Raw genomic sequence first — 19,172 nt, forward strand, 5'->3', positions numbered from 1 at the left:
TATCTACTTAAATACCATGAAAGGAAATTCCTTAAAATCAACATCACGGTAATAGAAACAGCTTTGTAAAAAAGAATCACCATCGTGTCGCTATCGTCTCGCGGGGTGCGATGATCTAATAGATAAGGGTAGAGTGTAGGGTGGTGCGGTGCGAGGCGTTGGGTGGCGGGCGGGGGGCGGGGGGGAGCGAGTGCGCCATTCGCGAAAATGTTAGTATTTGCGTGACGCTCGTCCGGGGCGCTCGTGAGTTGTGGTTGTAGTTGCACGTCCGTCCCTTGCCTCGCGGTGAGTCGAAATTTTGAACCTTTTTTTTTCAGTTATATTATGAACGGATTGACATTATTTATTAGATAAAGTTAGGCTGAAAAGCGAAATATCGGTTTTTAGTTATAATAAGAAACGGATTTACTACATGTTTTTAAAATTATTTCAGCTGGTGTATGTACAAAAAATAATATTTATGTACTTTGATTATGTAGGTATGTAGAAATAATAAAATATTTCTCTTAACTTCCTGTACGATTAGGTACCTAATATCTCGGTTGATGGCAAAAACATAACAAACATATAAAAAGTAAAAACTTTTTCTCAATGCATTTTCAATTCATAGGTAAATGTACATACCTAGGTACCTAGTAAGACTATAACTGTAAGTACCTACCTAACTATTATTTTCTTTTTTAGTATATTATAATTTGTTGTATTTTAATTTATTAGTACATAATTACAAGCAGGTAGGTATGTAGTTTTAGAACCTATAATAAATACCTAAGTGTAGTGATAAAATTTCGCAGTCTTTATTTTTAAAATAAGAACAACGCTATCGAACAATAATTTAAATTCCATGAATGAACAATAATTAATGAAACTCACTGTATATTATATGTAGGTATTTCTTAGAGAGGTATTTAGTTTGATGAGTATAATAATTATTTTTAATGTTAAAAATTAAAATATTATATTAGGTATATGGAATAGGTACCTACGTAGGGGTTTGGGCCTTTTGTATGGGCTATAAGTGGCGTCGTGAATCGTGATAAACTTCCGCGGCCAGTGATGAAATAAGATACCTACTTGGATATTTTAAAAGCGCACTAGGTATCTATATTGCATATAAAGGCGTTCATATACATCGTTTTAATTAGAATTCTTAAGTAAGTAAATAAAGGAGAAACCTAAAAAAGTCAGAAAAATCATATACCTAGGTTATAGGAAATCATCTAGATTCTAGGTAAATGCTAATACAAAATCTCTGTTAGTCGTTCCTACGTTTCGAGATTTGTGTCCATTATAACTTTTGCTTAATTTAAACCTACCTGATGCTCTTTTAAAATATTCAAGTTTCAACACTGGCCGCGAAAGTTCATCACGACGGACGCCAACTTTACCCAAACCTCTTTAAAATCATAATATACCTAGGTAACCTACCAAACAAATTATGTTGTGTAATGTTGTAGCTTATCCTGTAAAATATCTGATACGTAAAAGTACCTAAGCAGGTATCGAGTATATTTTCAAAAATGTGATGAAAATATGTGAAAGGGAAAAAATAGAGTATTAACTCAAGTTGACCTGAGACTCGGATTAAAAACCTTTTGTTTTATGATTTGAGTATGGCCACAGATGACAGATTATTAGGTACATACCTACTACATACCTAGGTAGTTTATTCCCAAATGTTTAAAAATAGCATCTTCTACACTACGTCCCTACTATCATAAAGGTACCTATACAATCAAACAAACAAGGGATTCGAAATTCATTATCTGTGGGATTGTTAAGTACCTAGTAACCAGTGGTAACCCCGCCAAAGCCTGAGTACCTATCTAATATAATTGTCTGAAATCGTGCTGAAACAAGGTTGCGCACACTTAATTATTTGATAGGTACGACACTGTTTTAATTTTCTATTTTTATATTTGATTATTCAATCACATAATATTCATTTGAATATACTATAAGTTTTATGTTTTATATTACAAATAGGTATTATGGTGTTAAAAATCATAAAAGCGTAAATATTTGTACACGACACGATACCACAGAATATCATTATAAAATAAATTTTATTGTTTGAATTTGCGGTAGTAAAAGTCAACTACGGGTAATGTTTACTTAACATGGGACTCATTTCCGGGACTATTTGCTTTGTGTAGGAATTTTAAGAATTAATAGTAACTAGGTATGTGTATTGTAAATATTATATATTGTGATTTGTGACGCGGTACGATAGAAAGTAGACGAATTACTGGTTGGTCTCTGCTCTGTACTCGCTCGCATACACCGGGGAGGTCAACTTTCTGTGGTCGATTTGTACGACTTATTTTCTTTATGAATGTGAAACGAAGCGAGGTCGGGTCGCTAGCATGATATATGAGGGCTCATAATTTGATTTAGGTGCGCGTTAACCTGGTGTTATTCGTTTTCGTTGTAGAAAATAAATGTACATTTAAACAGGCTGATGGTAGGTACGTCTACCTACGCTTATGCAGCTACGTGGCGTTCCGCTTAGGCGCCACGGGGCGAAAATATTACTGTGTTTACATGCTTTTAAATTGGTTATTTTTGCACGACTCATTTTTTCCCCGTAGAACAGCTCTACGATCGAAAATGGTCAGAAAATTTCGTTAAAATAGTTAATCCAAGTATATAATCTCCTAAATTTGCTTATAAGTAGGTACCATTTTATAGATAATAATTTAATGAAGATTAATATTGCTGCTAATAATTGATTCAAGAAAATAAATCCGACAAAATGTAGAAATAGAAAAAAAACCCGTAAATCAACACTTTTTTTTGTATGAAACATTTTACGATAAACTGTATCGAGAATGGTTATATTATACATAGGTTACGTCATGCAGGCGACGATTTTGGTATCTTTGAATCTTGCTAAAGAAGTTTCACTTCTGACACGTGTGCTCGGCACACACGCTCTTTTTTATTCTGTTCTTTCATAAATATTATTGAAGCAAGAGTCAATTAAAATTCAAATACCTAACTTCTTTATAGATAAATTAAAAATCCCACTATCTCTACACTAATAATAATTAATCCCCTATATTTAGTAGGTATACAAACGCGAACGCCATTAACACGAAACTAGGATGTCCAAGATTTGTATGAAATAAATAAATTGTAAGCGCAATGTAATTTATTTGAGTCGGTTTGCCATCACCTTTAAATGCTACCTAATTATAGTTAAATTACGTTTATTGTTGCTGAAATTAAAATATGTAATCAAGGTCATTATGTACGCGTCAGTAATTAAAACGTAATGTTAATAAGACGAATTGCGGATTGCCTTGAAATGTTATAATGCGCGATTGGTGTTACATGGCTAAGTTGTTTGAAGTTTCCCCTGTTCCGTGCTTGTTCCGTGCTTTAAATTCGATTCTTGTAGCATGAATACGGATAACCTCATTACGCGTCGCAGATAATGAAGTCACCCCTGGCCGCGCGACTGACATAATATAATCTGTGCTCCTGTCACTTCTGACAGCTAACACCCCATTGTTAGTGACATATTCGTGTTTATTTTATTTAATAGACATCATGCGCGTGTTGATCCCATGGGATCGGCGCCGATTCGGGATGAAGTAAAAACACTCGGGAAGAACAAAAAAATGTATGTTCTTCTGAAAGTTTAATTAAGCTTTTTCCTTATTTACACAAAGCTTAATACAAAATAATGAAAAGGCCAATAGAGTAATATTATTTTTAAATCAGTGCTTTTGTTTTCTTTACTGCTACACTGTATAATCTGTGGTATTACTGGTATTACTACCTAAGAATTACTACCGAAAATACTACGCTCTGTGATTTGTGATTCTGATTACCTATAGCACGCACCTAAAAAGATCTTCCCTTTGATTCAGAACTAGGTTTCCCACAAGGTTTCCGCCCGCGGCTTCGCCCGCGCAGTCAAAGAAAAAGGATTTTTGGGATTACGTCATTTTCCCGGGAGAAAAAGTAGCCATGTCCTTTCTCGGGTATCAAAATATCTCCATAAAAATTTCATGAAAATTGGTTCAGTAGTTTAGGCGTGATTGAGTAACAGACAGACAGACTTTCGAATTTATAATATTAGTGTGAATGGGAAACACCGTCCGTGAGAATAAAAGCATTTTCAAAATCGATGAAAGTTTTCACATACATTTCGCACCGATCGCGATGCCGTGTTTCTTTTATGTAGGTAGCACAAAACTTTTCAGCTCATAGTTAGAAAATTAATTCAAATTCAAATTATATTTATTTGCAAGAATGTAGTTACAGATTCTAGATGTTTTAATTACAATGTTATGTGGCTAATACATTCTACTCATTGATTGGGTGTGCAAATATTAAAAAAGTAATGTAAAGTGTGCAAATATTAATAAAATTTGTAAAGAAATAAATAACACGAAATGTTTTCTAACTTAGGTTATTTTAGAGCAATATTACTCGAATCGAAATGGTAGGAGCCTGCAGTGGGAGCATAAATGCGACATCAGTTGAGATTAACACGGCCTTTGGTACTTTTAAGACGGTTCCATTTTTAGTTCTAAGGCCTTTCTTTTATGAAATACTCTTTAATTTGAAACAAATACAAGTCGTTCTCGCTTATTGTAATCCGGTAGGTAGTTACTGTTTTCGTGTCACAGAATTCGTATTACAGTAATTTTGTCTGTACTCTGTAGGTAGGTGTTTAAAATACAAATAAATATTTTTTTTTTATTGAATATTTGGCAATATTTAATTCTGAATATTGGGACACCGAACATAGCCTGTCCCACCGCGCGCCGGCCGCCGCACAAGCTGTCGCGAGCTAAAAAGCCGAATGGACAATTTACTTTGCACCTAGCTTAGCCGGCTTAAAGTAATCGTGCTTAAAAACGTTTCGCTGGGCTTCCAGATAAGCTTTTAATCTGTCTGTGTAGACAGCCAATCCGTTCATATATCATTTCACTGTAAGGAGTATTCGTTATCTCATACTAAGCCACACGAGTACGTTTGACTGGATAGCGTGAAGCAATAGTAGAGAGTAGAAATAGTCTGGAAAATATTTGTTGTAGTATTTTCGCGTTACAAATAATACGAAATACCTACGCAATCACTTTTTAACCGACTTCAAAAAAAAGGAGGAGGTTATCAATTCGGCCGGTATATATTTTTTTTTTTTTTATGTATGTACACCGATTACTCCGAGGTTTCTGAACCGATTTACGTGATTCTTTTTTTGTTCGATGCGGGATGGTGTCGAATTGGTCCCATAAAAATTTTATTCGGATAGGCCCAGTAGTTTTTATTTTATGAGCATTTTTGTCTGTAGGTATTTGTAAATTTTGCAAGTGCAAGTTTGAAGTCGGTTGTTTTTAACGCAGTTATTTTATTGTGTGCTATTATTACAATTAACAGTACCTATTTTTTAATTATTTCTTTGATTTATTATAGACTATAGACTATTGACTCCAGCCCTTTATTTTTTTTTTACATTTATCTGTATAGATAAGAATACCTACTTACATAAAATGAAATTACTAATGAGCTTATTATAAACAACTTACAAATTTTGTCATAAAGTATGTTTTATTTTACGCATTTAAGAAAAATGATGATCTAAGCTAGTCCCTAATTGTTTTGTCAATTTTTAAATAAATAAATAATAAATTGGAACATATTCTGTCCCTCTCAGATGCAGCGGCCGTGGAGATGAGCTGTGTGGTCTGTCTCGCTCGCACCCCCCGCCCCCCCGCACCATGCCGCGCGTCGGCCCTCCCCGCGCGCGCCCTCTACGCACTCTATACTTTATTCTTCTCGGTAAGTACATACCTACTGCTACTACAACAAAAAAAATGAATTAGTTTCTAAGATACTGCACCCAAAGATAAAATGGGACCCTCACAACTACTCCTAACAATAACGTCTTAGCAGTATTATATCTTGTTATTCACAAGAATAAGATCAAAGATTTATGAAAATTGATAACTTAGCGTTCGCAACTCATGCGCCGTCAGCCGATTGTATATATTTTTCACTTTGAACATTTTATATTTCTGTCTTGTTAATTTTTTTTAATGCTACAAGCACGATCCCCTCGATGTTTATTCGTAAGTATCGTCTACGAATGTTTTTTTTTCTTGTTGGTAGCAAAGTCATACGTAGCTACAAAGTGAGGCTTCCCCTCCAGGCGGCGAACTCGGCAAGGCGCTGACACTGCCGAGTGCCGACACTGCCAACTTTGCAGTTCTTTACGGCGCTAATAAAAACTCCACTCAGCTCACAAAGCTTTCGGTCAAAGCAATATCCTGAGGCCTCAAAGCCGCCGTTTGATATTCTGAGCTGCTAGTGACGGGGTTCAAAAGTTAATAAAACGGCTCGGCCCGAAAGAAAGTGATGGCTCAGGGCGCTTTAGATACACACTACAACTACACAGACCGACTCGAGTAGATTTTTTTTTGCTTTCACGCCGTCACAGGGGTTCAGTTGTTGTATTGGATTATTGTTTAACGCAGTATTTATTGACGAATATTATAAAATGAAATGGACAATTCTGTACTCTGCATCACATGGAACAAACTATTATTTGGTTATACTTTTGCTATCTGCGCGGGACAGCCCCAATGTAATCATGCGCTGTACTGCGATTCGGCTCGACTGCTGGTATGTAAACCACTGCTGCAACTGTCTGCTTCATTGATAGTATTGTAGCAGTGGAGTGCATTCCTATATAATATATAGGAATTATATTATAATATGTATATCGATGTTTTGATATATCGATATTTTTACCCATCCCTATTTCACCGCCATTCTGTACCAGCAATCCTGCGTATATCGTCGCTCTTTTGATATAGCGTTTCTAAAATAGGACGTATCTACAAATAAAACACAGACTTACTAACACAATCTGAAAGCTTATTCAGCCTCCACGAACTGAGGCGGCTCGATCAACCGGCCAATTTAAGCTTCATTTGAATAATCAGAGGATCAAGTGCGTTACAAATAGCAAAGCTATTACGCGTATCATTTTGTCAAATAAAAATCTCTTCATTGTTCGTAAAACGTAGTAAACTGTGGTAAAACTCTCTTAAAATGAAAATGAAAAAGTTATTTTTGGTTAAATCTACTTTGATTAAAAAAGCTTGTGTGCGAATATTTTGATAACAGATAAGTTGAAAGCAATGATTTTAAATTCTGTTTTATTGTACCTACTTGTTATGTTTATCTTTATCAAGATATAGAGTTTCTTGCCGATTCTTCTCGGTAAAAATGATTTTCCGAATCGGGAATAGTGAAATGACTATTCATACGAATTTGTAAAAGTTTACTAGGATAAAAAAGTTTGAGCTTGAGTTTGAAACATGGGATGGTACCAGCATTGCGACTCAGCTCGTCTTGGGTCGTGTTTGCGGACCTCCCCTCCCCTGCTCCCCGCCCCGCGCTCTCCCCCGCTCCACTCCTAGCTAATCTGCTGACGCGCGGCGTCTTTGATAATTACGCTGCTGTTTGTATTTGAATACCGGCTGGATCGATGTTCAAACCGATGTGTTCGGTGTTTACTCTGGTGCTTGTAGGCTCTATGAAATAACTGATTGTTGATTGCATAGGATAAGTAGTTAGCTAGCTGTTGTATAGAAACTGTGCTGTGAGGCACCTGCCGCTACATAAGAGACGAAACCTGCAACTTCTGTTCAAGTCTCTCAATACGTAAATTGTTTACTCTTTCATGCAAATTAGATTTAAAGCACAAATGCTGCGGGCTAAAAAAGGTTTAAAATTAAGATTTTATTTTTAACATGAGTACGGGTCTATATCTAAGGTAGCATAATAAATAGACTTCCTCTTATCTTGCTGAACAATAAAATATTTCAATATCCTGTTTACCTAATTCTGGCTCGCTGGTCGGAAGGAAAATGGCGGAGTCGCTGATGCGAGCAAGCAACTTTAACAAATCTGCCGACTGATATCGAATATGTTGTGCGGCAAATACTATTACTGTGCTATTACACTTGGCAGTTGGCAGTATTGTCGGATACTCATACAATGATACATGTGATTCACTTATAATAATATGACCCTGCGATGGAAATCGTTATAATTATTTATCAATTTCGATATTTTTATAAACTGCGAAAACGTTTAAGAATTTCATAATATTATGTATAATTATTCTAGTTCGTTATTAGGGTCAACAAGTGATGTTTTAATATTCTGAAATATCAGATACGTAAACACTTAATAACAAGTTTGATCGCAAACGCAATCGTTAATATCTCACGTATGTAACAATATCAATAACATCGAACGAATGTTTCACAAATGGAGGACAATAGAAAGTTACAAACAAACATTACTTTCGTAATTCGAAGATATTACGTTTCATTTGGAGCGAATCCAAAGTTAGTGAACTGGGCGCTTGTCGTGTTTGCTAATAAATTCTGTGTCGTTGTACTTTGCGTATCTTATCACGTTACGAGTGCTTCACGTCGAATTATGTGGATTTAGACAACGGTTTAAATAATCTATACATATAATAAATCTGTAGAAGGGTCAATTCTGTACATTGAAAATATTGAAAAAATAAATACCAGGGGGTGTTACTGGATCGATACCAAACCCAAATAAGTGATTAAAAAAATTTTTGTCTGTCTGTCTGTCTGTCTGTCTGTATGTGAAGGCATCACGTGAAAACTAACTGTTCGATTTCGATGAAACTTGGTATAATTATACCTTATTATCCTGGGCGTAAAATAGGATACTTTTTATCCTGGAAAAATACGGAGAAAAAAATTAATCTTAATTTTTCAGTTATATCCATAGACGTTGTTCTGTAGAACCGCGAACACACGTTGCGTATTATTATAGGCCTAGCCGTATTTGGGTCCAATAGATAGATAAGATGTCATTGTCCGAGTTACTCAAAATGGAGAAATAAACCATCCACGCGAAGACCGACATCCGCGCGGACGGAGTCGCGGGCGGAAGCTAGTAAATAATAGATACGAATGCCTTATACATATGTATGTTTATTAACAATAATAATTTGTCTACACGATCGTTATAAACAACTTTCCTTTGAAGTAGAATTCACAACTTTTTCTTAGTCGCGTACCTTTTTATTCATTCATACATCTAACTAAACCATACTAGACTGATTGAGCGTGTGATCAATCATACATGACGTAATCTCGTGAGATTTTTAGTCTGAAATCTGAATTGAACCTTATTCACAGTTTAGTATCATTACATAATATTAACAGCATCAAACTTTATATTCTACTATCCTACCAACTATTTAACAAAATAATAATTATTTACTTATCAAAGCTGCTGGTATAAATTAAAAGCCAGCACACACCGTGTACTACAATGTTCAGTGCTAGTGCCACTTCTAATCATTATTCCTAATTCCTATCCATACATCTTTGCGCCGTACAATTATTCAGAAGTATAACGAAATAAGTTCAGGGTTTCAGCTTTTAAGCCGCTTAAGTACTACTCAATAGTAAGCGCAAAGCAATTCAACGAAGCAATTAACTCATCCATATCCAATTTTAACTCGTCTATAACTACCCTCATTTTCGCTTACGTACGTGCTCTATAAGCCTGAATCAATTACGCTATATTTGTTTTAATAAATTCAACGCTTGTGTGCGTATTCCCCAAGCACACGCACACGCGCGCATGAGCGCATGTGATTGTGTGCGTGCGGCACAGACTTCAAATGGAATCTAATAAAGGCGTATTTACATTTTTTTGTGTCTTCGTGTACTAAAGTTGACTTTGTGGTTTGACATCAAACATTCTTAACGTGCTTATGTGATAAAGTCAAGCTGTGAATAAGCTTGTTTATGTATTCTCATCATGAAGTATATCCACATAAAATCCAGTGTCTATTTCTAAGAACTTCAGGTTCATGATTGCTAATTGCTATAATATTATCAAGTAAATTTTACCAATAATAATTTTACCTCTAATTTGTAGTTACTTACGAACGTAATGTACGTTGTACTGTATGCCTGCCTGACTGCAATCTAAGGAAGCTTCATCTTTCTCACGTTTCTGAAGTTATAAAATATGTGATAACGGTTAAATATCTTGTTTAGAAAATAGTGTCTACTCCTATAATAATTTTTAAAAGCTATCGCAATAAATTTCCTCCAGCCTGATTACGTTAGTTTTCTATCGAGCAAAATATTATTATTTTCCGTCAAAAATAATTCCCAGAGAAGGCAGAAACTGTTCGCTATCACACTTGAGATACCAGGCGAGCATCAATGTTAGACGGTACACAGTCCCTTGCGACTCGCACACGACGAGCCGTGGATTCAATACACGTAGATACGGTCTAGTCGGATTTTAGCAAGTTCTTGTATTAAGTATTACCCATATCTTTCTAATATATAAAAATCAATGCCACTTTTCGTTGTAATTCCATAACTCGAGAACGGCTGAACCGATTTCGATAATTCTTTTTTTATTATATTCCTTGAAGTACGAGGATGGTTCTTATGTAGAGAAAACGTTAATATGTACCACGGGCGAAGCCGGGGCGGACCGCTAGTTTACAATAATATTTTCTTCGTAAACTATACTCATACGAACATAGTATAAAACAATGCGTACTGTCGCTGTTTGTCTGTCATCATGTATGCTTAAATCATTATAGATTTAAAGAACGGATTTTGATGCGGTTATTTAATAGATAGAGTGAATCAAGACAATAAATTAATTTATAATTTTTTTGACAAAGCGGGCGAAGTCGCGGGATAACTAATAACTGATACATCTAATACATTTTTAACATTGTCTTTCTTCAAGGATCATTTGGCATGAGGAATAGCGGTTTAATTATTTTATAATTATACTAGATTTCCGCCCGCGGCTTCGCCCGCGTTTGCAAAGGAAAACCCGCATAGTTCCCGTTCCCGTGGGATTTCCGGGATAAAAACTATCCTATGTGTTAATCCAAGTTATCCTCTATATGTGTGCTAAATTTCATTGTAATCGGTTCAGTAGTTTTTACGTGAAAGAGTAACAAAAATCCATACATCCATACTTACAAACTTTCGCCTTTATTTATAATATATATTAGATATAATATTATATCTTTGAAGCAGAACATTAATAACCCTTTACAGAGATTACATTAGTGTGAGTGCAGTCGTGAGGCCGGTAACACTATAATCCCTGTTGATGTAAAGCTGCTATCACTGTCTGGATTTTGGGCGTAATCCTGATAAATAAACTTATTAATCTAGTCTGAAGATTTATCTAATAGTATTGTTTAATAATACTCTAAAGTCTTGGCCGTCATTTTACACTAATTTTCTCTTTTCAAATCGGATTAAAGTTTCTGGAAAATTTGGAATTTCAGAAACATAAAAATATAAAATTAAGTATGTAAATTAAATTATAAACGCACAATCAAAATTTTCGTCTTTATAGTTTAGATTTAAATAAGGGAAAAAAATAGTGTTTTTGAATCATGTATGATGTACTCACAAGTTTTTGATTACGTTAAAACAAGCGTAGCTGCAATGGATTTAGGTGCTACGCCGTAGGTGCGTAGAGCATCACAATATTCGTAGAAGGAACACATAGCAAGGTTGAAAACTGTACATTTAGTTGCCCAAATTATCATTAAATTTTAAAGTAATTGAACAGTTTATTAAATATTCTATAAATGTACGGTAGTTAATTAAAACGAAATGGTAGCGACTACGAGTCACTTCTGGGAACAGGAATAACGCTTTTTTTTTGAGAAAATCGTGTAATTCAGTTGTTAGCAAATATAAACAAGTAGAGGAAATACAAATTTATTTGTATTCTATTCACTGTGATTTATATTTCGTACATGTGCAAATGCTTGCTGTTTTTCATATTAATATTGCCAATGTACGGAAGCAGGATTATAAGAATTTAAATTATCTACTTAAGTTTATCTATCGTGTTCTCTCTATTTTAGGTATTTTTTTTTATAAACAACCGCAAGGATTTCAACTGTCATTATGCTGAATATCGTATTAATATTATGTAGTTTGTACTATCCAAAGAGAAGATTACCATGAATATTACTTAAAGTGCCCCGTTCTCTTTTGAAATCGGCAAAAACGCCGGCATCGCAATCCAATTAAAACACTTTGGAAACGTAAAAGTTTTTATTATAATTTCATTGGAACCGGTCAGCGGAGTTTGTTCCGACAAAAACTCGTTTCCAATTCCGCCTAGTCGGAGATAACTAAATATAAAACGTTTCAACACCATTTGCATTCGCAAAACCTCCGGGAGCGCCGCAATCTCGCAAACACTCACGAAGATACATTGTCCGTTTTATTATCGGAAATCAGGATGTACTCCCGCGCCAACAGGCGAGCCGAATCGGACTCTATCTCCGTGGCAGTAAAGCTCAAAGTGCCGGCTCGGCGAGCTGCCCCTCCGGCTGCAAAGAATAAACGAGATAGACATGCACAAAAGGAGGGTTATTTTGACAATAGGTTGTAAAGATAGTACTCCCCTTATAAATGTGACGCTAATTTATACAAGTTTATGGCGGGAAACAATTCGGTTAATAGCATTGTTAGATTCCGAGATTTTTTTTATTGAGTCAATGAGATAAACCACGTTATTGGTAATTTTAGACTAATTTTACCATGTCTTTCTTGATAAAATGGTATCATAATATAATATTATTCCAACTCAAACATTTTTTTATTCAATTAGACTATGTACATCTTTTGAATCGTTCTAACTTCTAACATAGGTTTACCATTTACCATTGGTTCGGAAAGCAGTTTCTACAGACAAATAATTATTTTAAAGACTGCGTATTAGAATCGAACGAATATACTAATAGAATAGAACTGATCAAAATTCGAAATTTGTAGAAGGTAATAAATATAACATTTTAACCCATTGAGCCCCGAGCGGCCCGATCTGACCACGACACAATAGATTTTCTATTGTGTCTGTGATAAAGATCTGTGAATAACTCAGCCCCCGGACTGAGTTATTAAACATTGAATATACATTCTTATCATATTATTCAATGAACATATTACAATACTTAACATTATGTACGAATTTGAAATGAAAAAGAACATAACGATAAAATTCGCTAAGATAAAAAATTTCATAAAATAAATGTTTTCTAATTACATTGCTCTTTCGTATTGTTCACTCTTATCGTTACACTGTTTCAACAGAGCATGTATAATACATTTCCACGATGCAAGCTAAACTCGACCTTATATCGTGCTTCTAACATACAATTTTATTATGACACGACGTTAGTTCTTGTAGAACTTTAGTGTTTGTGGAGAGCAATCTATTTCCTACTTTATTTCAAGATGATAAAGTTAATATTTGTTTGTTTGAGAATTTGCTAAGTTAATGTCAAGTTTAAATGCATTGCGTTGCAATCTATTTTCTACTTTATTTTTAAGTGCCTACATTTCATTTTTAAATGGGAGGTTTTTCTTCAGTTTTGGTAGCTTTTAGCGAAAGGATAGTTTTTAGTTGAGTTAATATGACGTTAACAAATTCTGTAGTTACTTACTGTTACTGACGACTATTAAATTATTTATTTGAGATACACTTTATATAGTTTTGAGTGGTTATACAATATTACAGTGTTGGTATTGTCACGTATTGTGTTGATATCTATAAAATTAGTATCAACGTCATCTAGTCTCTACGTAGCATTATATTATGTGTGAAGTTCTTTCTACATGTGCATTGTACGGTGTACGACTGTTCTGGCACAATGGATTTATCAAAAATTGAGCAATTTTGTGCTTATATTTTTATATATTATTTCCGCATTTATACCTTTCATATTAATTTATACAATAATTAATTATTTATACGAACATCAGGTAGGCAAATTGCGTTCTGACAAAATTCATTCATACACATAAAAATAAATAATAATATTTAAATATACTTAATTAAAAAATTAAAAACAAAAATGCTACGTCCATTAATATTTTTATTAATCTATGTCAGTGTCTTGGCGAGTGTCAGTGACAGTGTAGTTGTTGTAACGTATCGCCTGCCGCCGACACGGACGGCTTTATGGCGGGCTGTTAGAGTAATAGCTGCTGTATCCTCTCATAACACAGCGCTGTATTTTCTTTTTTAAGTCTAGTTTTAAACTAGCGCACTGTGCTGTGTGCGGACTTTAAATATTTTCTTGAGTTTTATGATGTTACGAGCTTTCCGTCTGCAGCTCCTCCCGCGTTGTTTGAAACTTAAAAAAAATATATAATATGTATTATTTATCTACTAAATAAATAAAAAAGTCAGTGCTGTATGTATAGTCTTCCAGCTTATATCGAACAGACATAGTTATAATATGGCGGGACTTTGTTTTATAATTTGGAGTGATTCAGAAGCGATTTAGTTTTACGCTGGATTAAATTTTGTTTCGTATAGATTGTGTTAGGCTTATTATGATTCAGTATTTACATACAGCAAATTTAAGCGGTTGATGCGGCATATAAATTATCAGTGTATTTCATTCGAATGATATAATTTACTTGGTATAATATTAAAAAAACTAGTCCCTTAATTACCTTAAAGCTGATGCTTATTAATGCATTTTCAAAATTATTTTGCAAAACCTATTTCTTAGCTTTACTTGCGGTCTCTATAGAAATCAGCGCTCGTTGAAAGAAACCTTATTTTACTTGAAAATGAATACTAAGGTCGTGAAGTCGCGCTGATACTTCCAGCAATTTTTCTTACAACTTGACAATGGAAGCAAAGAACAAACGTTTCCAACATAAAATATTGCTATTGAAGAATGTGACGTCGCACGCAGCATCGTCGCAGCGTCTCGTGTGGGTATAAAGTGCTTATGGCGCGTCTACGTGCTGCGAGCATTGTTCTCTGACATCGATCCGATGTTCTTGTGAGCCTGACATGGATATTGCTCTTCGGCTGGCTGAGGAAAAAGATCTTTTATTAAAAACGTGATGATGTTCATTAATGTTTTATTTTGGTATATATTCTGAGCGGGTTAAAATATTTGTAGTTTAGCTATAGATGATGGAATACTACGTAAGAAAGAACTTTAAGTTTTGGTTTGTTTTTAAGTTAAACAACAAATCAAAAACAAACGTTTGTAAAAGAAATCTAGAACATATGATGAAAATACTACTTGTAGCTGTATTTTAACTCGACACTTGTGCAAAGATTTTCCTAAAATATATAGCTAAGTATTTTATATCAAATTCTAATCAATGTAAATAATTTTCTTCTTATGTATTAACGATTACTATACAACTCTCATACACAATAACGTATTTATAAAATAACGTATTTATAAAATAATAAAAATAACGTATTTAATAAATAATGGAACTAGAAAAGAAACTATTAATTTTTAACAAAATATACACGGAACCAAAAAGTCATAAAAAAATTAAACATTTTTCGTCACTTAACATCTTAAAAATTAAACGTCGGATTGACTTTGATTCAGAAAATAATGAAATGAACATAAACAGTCCTAAGAAAAATCCGCCAGTGTTGGAGAAATCTAATTTTTGTTCTAAAAATAAAAAACATGAACTGAAAGGTACTAAAAAAGAACGCCTTTATATATTTGGCGGCCAACAATGTGTAGGCTTGGCTTCTCGTCTCCATGCATCCAAGTATGACCTATCTTCAAAGTATCAAATATCATCTATTACAAAACCTTTCGCCAGCACAAATAATATAGTGGAATCGTGCTACAAGATGGAACCGGATGCTTCAGATTATTTTATACTAAGTTTAGGTGAACATGACAAAAATCCACTTGATTTTATATCTGAGACTGCTTCTATTCTTCGGTACTTAAAGAACGCAAATATAATAATATTGTATGTTGTAAAAAATCCCTATTTAAATGAAATCTTAATTAACAACTATTTAAAACAAATGTGTCAACGTTATCCAAAATGTATATTTTTGAATGCGTATGAGAATTGTAATGTTAATACCTTTCAGTATAACTATCTGGATAGAATCTGTTACAAGATTAAAACAGAAATACATTTCTTGCATTACCGTAATGAATTCTTAGTTGGCAAGAATTGGGTGAATAATCTTAAATCTAAAAATAAAATACAAACATGTAACACGAACTTGAAAAATAATTATCTTAAAGAAATGTCTACTGAAATTGATAAATCAAAATCTATATCTTGTAAGGAACTACCCCCTAAAAAAGGCACCATACCATATTATTTTCCGGTTTTAAAGTCCTTTTGTGATAAAAAATCTACTCAAATTACCACATCTCCACAATCTAAAGAACCTAACACATTTTTTCGTCCATTACGACTCATGTACAAAACAAAACACAAATAGTATCATTATTCCATCAGAATATTGCAGGTCTCCTGAATAAGCTTAGTTCACTAGAAGTTGCTTTAAATGATATTTCACACAAGAACTCCACAATAAATATCATTTGTTTATCAGAAACGTTTGTAAGATCCGGTGACGAGGCGAATATAATATTAAAGAATTACAAACTTGCTAGTTATTTTTCACGCGCCTCCGAAAGACGCGGTGGTGTATGCATTCTGATAGAAAAAATATTAAAATATAAACAGATAATTTTTGATAAAGAACTTATAGAAGAAAAACTATTTGAATGTTGTGGCATCGAAATACCTTGTATGCAATGTTCTGTTATTTGTATTTATAGAACCCCTAACTCAAATGTAAATGATTTCTTGACAAAATTCGAACTGCTGTTACATAAAATGACACGTAATACAAAATCAAAATTAATCGTAGTGGGAGATATGAATATTGACATACTTAAACGAAACGTTACTAGTATTCATTTGAAGGATATTTTATTAAACTATAATTTACAATTGCACATAACTGAACCCACAAGGCAAAAGTCCTGCATAGATATCATACTAAGTAATATTCCAGACGCACAAGGGCAGGTCCACTTTTTGGACCTTTCCGACCATGAGACAGGGCAGACACTGCACTTTCAAACTACTAAAAGTAAAGGTAATCATGCGCGTTTTGTATTCAAGAGAGACTTTAGCAAAGATAATATACGCAAATTTAAAGAATGCTTATCAAGTCTTACTTGGAATGATGTTATAGAACACTCTTGTAATGAAGCATTTAATATTTTCCATGATACTTTACAATTGTTTTACAACCTTTGCTTTCCAGTGTACAGAATACACGTCAAGTATAACACCGTAGCTCCTAAATGGTTATCAAAGGGTATCAGAGTGTCAAGTGTGCGAAAAAGAGAACTCCGTTACAATTATTACAAAATTAAGAATACATATAATAGAACTACGTATACATCTTATGCAAAGATGCTGAAGAAGTTGATTATGTTATCACAAAGAAATTTTAATTCATTTTATATAAGCAACGCCAAGAATAAATCTAAAGCCACGTGGAATATAATTAATAATAAATCTGACAATAGGCTATTTGACAAGGTTTTGAAAACTGTCTCAAATTATTAAGATACGTTTATAGAACACACAAAACACATGTTTCTTAATTTTTTGTAGTTATTCATTGAGAAAATGGAAAATAAAAACATGATATTCAAATATGCCGCCAAAACACAATTTTGAAGAATATGGCGGCTCGCGACCATGGTGACGTCACAGCGGCGTAAACATCAACTTGCTCCTAGTACTTATTGTTCGTATTTGTTTGAATTATAGTATAATTAAGTTAATCTGTTTAAAAACTAGAAAATGAGTTCTTATTGGTGTGTAGTTCCTGGATGCAGAAATACAACTATTAAAACCCCTGACAAACTAGGTATTTATATTTGCTCCAAAAGATATAAAAATGCGTAGAAAGTGGTTGCAGTTAGCTCGCAGAAATCCAAGTGATATTAGATATATATCAATTAAAACAGTTATATTTTTTTAGAAGACCACTTCGATGTAAGTATGGTGTTGAATACCTAGTAGGCAGTTTATTTTATTTGCAATACATAGTATAAATCGTCTCATTACTTACCTGCTTGAGGTAAGATAATGATAATATATATAAATTGATGATAACGTGTTTGTATTGATATTGAAAATAATCAATACAAACACGTCAATCCTATAAACTGGATGGCTGAAAATAATGAAAAACAAAGGAACCTAAAAATGTATACTTCATAATTATTGTGCTATTGTCATTCATGTTTGTAGGTACATTTAACTAAAAAGGTAATGAATGACGATTGAAATATTAACTTACGGAGCTGTTTTCACATTTTTCAATTATTGAGGAGCGTAAAAATCTGGGTTGTTTTTAAAGAACATGCCAACCATTATAGCGTCCACTTTAGGTAGATTTCGACTGTCTGCTTTTTCGAAATTAGGTTCCATGACAAACAAAAATAACACATAAAGAACAAAACTGATTACAGACACCTTGAATCACAAGAAATAAGTTATACAAGAAACAAAACCAAAAGCGAAATTCAGCAACTACGTGAATAAACGTTGGGATCATTTGTTATTTACGCCGCTGTGACGTCATGGCAGATGCAGCCAATCATGGATGTTTTCGGTCACGTGGTAATTTTAAAAAATATGATGTTTTTTCTCGACGATTTATAAATAAATAAGTTATTATTTATATCATTTATTAATTTAAATCGCTTCAAAAACCTTATATATATATGGATTACACAAAAAAGTAATTTATTTTTTATACTGTCAAATAGCCTATTGTAAATTTCGTATAAATAATTTAGAATCAATAAAATTAGGAGAACGGCTTATACATAATCCTGAAGAAATTTCTAGAGCTTTTAATTACTATTTCATAAATTGCACATGAATTTGAAACCTCATTTTATTAATAAAAGTTTCAAGGGAATAAATTCTTCAATGTTTTTATTACCATGCTCAGAAAACGAAGTTAGTAAAACTATCAGTCACCTAAAAAACACAAACGCAGTAGGTTATGATGACATATCGACGAACATACTAAAATGGTGTAATAAAGAACTTACATATGTGCTGACCCATATAATAAATAAATCACTTGACGAGGGAATATTTCCAGATAAACTTAAGATATCGGTTGTAAAACCAATTTACAAAAAAGGTGAGAAACAGGTAATGGATAACTATAGACCAATTACCCTCATCCCCACTATTGCAAAGCTATTTGAGAAACTGATGTATGTAAGA

At 33.6% G+C, this 19,172-nt stretch overlaps 1 protein-coding gene across 1 annotated transcript in view; it reads left to right on the plus strand.

Moving 5' to 3' along the window:
- Positions 1 to 225: 225 nt before the first annotated feature.
- Positions 226 to 19,172, plus strand: part of LOC123703647 — a 68,978-nt gene continuing 50,031 nt past the window's right edge. Inside the window, exons 1-2 of the mRNA XM_045651725.1 lie at positions 226 to 285; positions 5,675 to 5,799. Coding sequence (XP_045507681.1) covers positions 5,739 to 5,799 — 61 coding nt within the window. The 5' untranslated portion in view covers positions 226 to 285; positions 5,675 to 5,738. The remainder of the gene's footprint in view (positions 286 to 5,674; positions 5,800 to 19,172) is intronic.

The sequence above is a fragment of the Colias croceus genome, chromosome 27 (genome assembly GCF_905220415.1).
Source record: "Colias croceus chromosome 27, ilColCroc2.1".
Lineage (NCBI taxonomy): Eukaryota > Metazoa > Arthropoda > Insecta > Lepidoptera > Pieridae > Colias > Colias croceus.